At 38.1% G+C, this 2,247-nt stretch overlaps 1 protein-coding gene across 1 annotated transcript; it reads right to left on the bottom strand.

Annotated features, from left to right (window-relative positions):
• Nucleotides 1-1,533: 1,533 nt before the first annotated feature.
• On the bottom strand, nucleotides 1,534-2,247 carry LOTGIDRAFT_56085 (hypothetical protein; the record flags this gene model as incomplete). The annotated part of the gene is made up of 1 exon (XM_009064843.1): nucleotides 1,534-2,247. A coding segment is annotated over one exon (714 nt), but the record flags the coding sequence as incomplete, so codon positions are not given.

The raw sequence follows: 2,247 nt of genomic DNA, 5'->3' as shown, positions 1-2,247 counted from the left end.
TACTCATTTACAATGGGGTTTACTGGAATTATGATCTTTGTTCTTGATTCTTGAAAACATCAATTTATATTCTATAACAGATTTCAAATTTACGTGCGAAAAATACATTAAAAGTCCTTGATTTCTTTTACAGTCTTATATTCTTGGCCAAGTGTCGCATTTTTAGAAGTGATAAAAAGTACTTCAGGAAACATCTTGTATCTGATATCAATTCATTGGCGAACAAAAGCACCTTCAGATTACCAAGGGGACCAAATGGACGACAAGTATTCCAAGGACGAAAAAGAGATGTGATTTTTGGCAAGGTTTTAATTATTTGTTTGACACGATATATCCGGCATTTAAATATACATGCTATTCACGTTTGTGCTTAATTATGGAGTTTCGCTTTCTTGTATTCTTTTCGGAACTGCTATATCTGATTATGGTGGTATTGAATATGTTCAACTTGCGATTATACTAGGTTTATGGTATTTCAAGGGAAGTAAGCACGAAATTAATACAAAACCCAGACAGCAAACATTTCAGTATCAATATGGCTTGGAATGGAACAATGAACGTCTAATGTTCAATGGCCTAAAAAAAAATACCGCCTCCTCGGTGCTCAAACGGTTTGACTGATCCTTATGGATCTTAAGAACAATGTGGTGGCAACAACAATTGAGTGGGTGGACGCCACTGAAAGAAAGGCCGGGATCTTGAGCAAGCTCAAAAGTCTCATTAAATTTAATGACCCATTGGAGAAAGCAGCTATCATTTTGAAATCATTTATTTATTTCTCATTTATTATTACTGATTATTTGTTTAATATAAAAATAAAATCTGCACATGCAGTCATAAAACAATCATAACAAACTGATATAAATAAATCTCAATGATCATAAATCAAAACCGATAAATACTAGGTACCATATCCTCATAATGTAAAACCACGTGATTAGTAAATCATAATGGTTTATGTGGGAATGCCAATTCTATTAGCACTATTCTGATTTCCATTCAAACTCTATGCTTCCTGATATTGTAGAAAATCTTGACCCGATTGTCACTATCGCAACTACCATTCAAGCAAAAGGATTCTAGCTGGAATTCGAACGATCGAGCACTGTATAATGTCATATGGTATCCGCAAGCACAATATAACAAACTATGTTATTTCTGATTGGGGGAATGGTACCTAAGTTGGAATTCTATAGATCAACTAGATTAACTATTGAGTTAACTATGGGATTGGTTGGCTTCAGGATTATACGTCATAGTAATCGAAATACAGCAAGCGCAGTTTGGACCTGCACACGATTGCGATGACGATGTAACAAATATGTAAAATCAATCCTTTCGACCGACCTGCGATCGAGATTTGGTACGTAGGGGAAGATTGGGGTTGGGATTTGGGATCTTATGGGTAAATCACACGTGACATTTGACGTTGATATGGAATCTAGAATTCATGTCAATTAGCCGGTACACTGCAATTTCCGTACATTTCAGGCCACCGTTTGTGATATACAACATCCTATCATGCGCACAGCGTACTGACAAGCCACGGGGACGGCGAATGCCTTTCTGCGACGTAACAAGGTGCTGAATGAATGTTCCATTAATGTTATAAAGAGTCACGCGGTCATTGTAATGATCGGCAACGTACACATTTTCATCCTGATCGACGCAGATACCATACGGAAACTTCATACCACCATTTCCGGAACCATAAGAACCAAATTTATAAAGAAACGTACCATGAGAGTCAAAAACTTTAACACAATGATTACCAGAGTCCGATACTAGAATTTTGCCAGAGCTGCTTACGCAAACGTAACGTGGTTGTTTGAAGTCGCCACCCAACGATCGAATACAGTGACCACCACGACTAAATATAAAAACATCGTTCAGTTCTTCATCTGTAACAATAAATCGTCCTTGTTTGTCCACTGCAATTCCGCTTGGGCACTGAAAAATGTCAATTCCGAATTGGAACATGGTCTCTCCACGAGCTGACCATATTTCCACGATCCTTTTTCGCCTTAACGTGACAGCAATATAGCCACGTGGAGTTACCACTGACGCCCACGGTTCTGAGCCTTCCTCTGTTATGAAAGATTTTCGAGGTCGTCCACTTCGAGCAAATAGTAGTAATTTATTATTCAACATGTCTGTGACCAAAATAGCATCTTGATAAACATGGCTGACGTGTGTCGCATTCTGGAGCTCTTCATCCTCTTTGCCTTTTTTCCCACATCGGTTAAC

Source organism: Lottia gigantea (assembly GCF_000327385.1).
Source record: "Lottia gigantea unplaced genomic scaffold LOTGIsca_66, whole genome shotgun sequence".
In the NCBI taxonomy this organism is placed as follows: Eukaryota; Metazoa; Mollusca; class Gastropoda; family Lottiidae; genus Lottia; species Lottia gigantea.
Note: the sequence above shows the minus strand (reverse complement) of the source record. Positions and strands in the feature narration are given on the sequence as shown.